Here is a 1,534-nt window from a genome sequence, read left to right as displayed (position 1 = left end):
CAGTTCTCCTGTGCCCGAGGTCCAGGGCTGCAGCTCCCTGGCGGAGCCCTTCACACATCCCCACTCCTGCAGCAGCCCTGCTGTCCCCCACCTCAGCTCCAGCCCAGCCCAGCCTCACCTGTGCTCGCTGTCCCTTGGGGTCCCGGCAGCCTGCAAAGACCCACTCAGGTGGGTTTGGCAATGCCAGCAGGTGCCGGACAAACCCCAGGCCGATTCCCCGGTTGGCCCCAGTCACCAGAGCGGAGCGGACACGCAGCTCTCCCATATTGCTTCTCCTGCTTCTGCTCCAGCTCACATTGCTTGTTCAGTGCTCAAATGCTTCTTATAGCATGCTGAGCAGACAGCCCACCCCCTAAGGGCTTGCACAAACCCTTGTCTCTGTTTGCAATCTCTCAAATTCTTTGAACTGTCTGGGACACAGCTCCTGACTGAGAGCTAACATTGCAAAGGGCAAAAATCAATTCGATTTTTTAAGGCAAATTGTGCTTTAAGTTGTGTGGAAGGTGAGTGTGAGCTCCTTCAGGGGTTTCTGGTCAAGGCTTTTTTTCAATGCCACATAATTATGAAGAAATTGAAGTAGCCGTAAAGAATGTGCAGGGACACAAACTGGACCTAAAATGGAGAAGCGTTCGTGTGAACCCAACCTGGTCTTATGCTCCTGAGTGAGGGTATTCGCGAATGAGATAGCTTGTTCTGTCAAGTGTACCTCATACACCAGCTCAATAGTGGGAAATTGAGGCCAAATGAAGAAGCCAGAAACCCAAATGTGTCAAGACACAGATTGGAGAAAGCAACCATGGAGTCCAAGACATGAGATGGATCTCCCTGTGGCACTGCTTGATGGGGCAGTGAGAAAGCAGAGGTGCCACTTTCTGCAGACAATTTAGCAGGGTCTGTTGTGATGGGACAGCAGGGAAATGGTTTCAAACAAAAAGAGGGGATGTTTAGACTGGGCTGCGAAGCACTGGCACAAGCTGCCCAGAGAGATGATGGCTGCCATGTCCCTGCAGACATCCAAGGTCAGGCTGGACGGGGTCTGAGCACATGATGGAGCCCTGATTATCACAGGACAGTTGAACAGGATGACATTTAAGTGTTCCTTCCAAGTCAAACGTTTCTAGGGCTCTGTTCTATTTCCGCCGAACTCTGTCTAATCTTCTAATTTCTCTGGTTAAATCTTTTATTTACTCTCTCTGTATATTTATACTCTCTCTCATGTGTCTCTGTCTGTTGCAACTCTGTAGTCTCACAGCTGTGACAGAGACTGCTGTGCTCAAACACAGAGTCTGCAGCTTTGCTGTTGTCAGATATGGGTTTATTGGGGATGTAGCAGAGGTCGGGCAGCAGCAGAGGGGCCAGTGCCAGGATCCAGGCAGGAGGCCGGGCCAGCACCTCACCAGGCCACCACGTTCCCTTCCCAGTCCAGGAAGGTCCCGCTGTCCTTCTCGGAGAGCTTGGAGAGCACCTTCAGCATCCCTCCTACGCTCGCGTCCACCGTCAGCGGGGGCTGCAGGGCAGAGGGAGAAACACGGGC

The 1,534-nt window shown here is 52.5% G+C and overlaps 2 protein-coding genes across 2 annotated transcripts in view; both read right to left on the bottom strand.

Moving 5' to 3' along the window:
- Positions 1-319, bottom strand: part of LOC104912979 (C-factor-like) — a 100,247-nt gene extending 99,928 nt beyond the window's left edge. Inside the window, exon 1 of the mRNA XM_019619651.2 lies at positions 119-319. Coding sequence (XP_019475196.1) covers positions 119-265 — 147 coding nt within the window. The 5' untranslated portion in view covers positions 266-319. The remainder of the gene's footprint in view (positions 1-118) is intronic.
- A 974-nt stretch (positions 320-1,293) lies between these two features.
- Positions 1,294-1,534, bottom strand: part of LOC100540290 (C-factor-like) — a gene marked incomplete at its 5' end in the record, with an annotated part of 8,232 nt that continues 7,991 nt past the window's right edge. Inside the window, one exon of the mRNA XM_019619689.1 lies at positions 1,294-1,507. Coding sequence (XP_019475234.1) covers positions 1,394-1,507 — 114 coding nt within the window. The remainder of the gene's footprint in view (positions 1,508-1,534) is intronic.

The sequence above is a fragment of the Meleagris gallopavo genome, chromosome 13, assembly GCF_000146605.3.
Source record: "Meleagris gallopavo isolate NT-WF06-2002-E0010 breed Aviagen turkey brand Nicholas breeding stock chromosome 13, Turkey_5.1, whole genome shotgun sequence".
Lineage (NCBI taxonomy): Eukaryota > Metazoa > Chordata > Aves > Galliformes > Phasianidae > Meleagris > Meleagris gallopavo.
The sequence above is the reverse complement of the archived record's forward strand: the minus strand, read 5'-3'. Positions and strand labels throughout refer to the sequence as shown.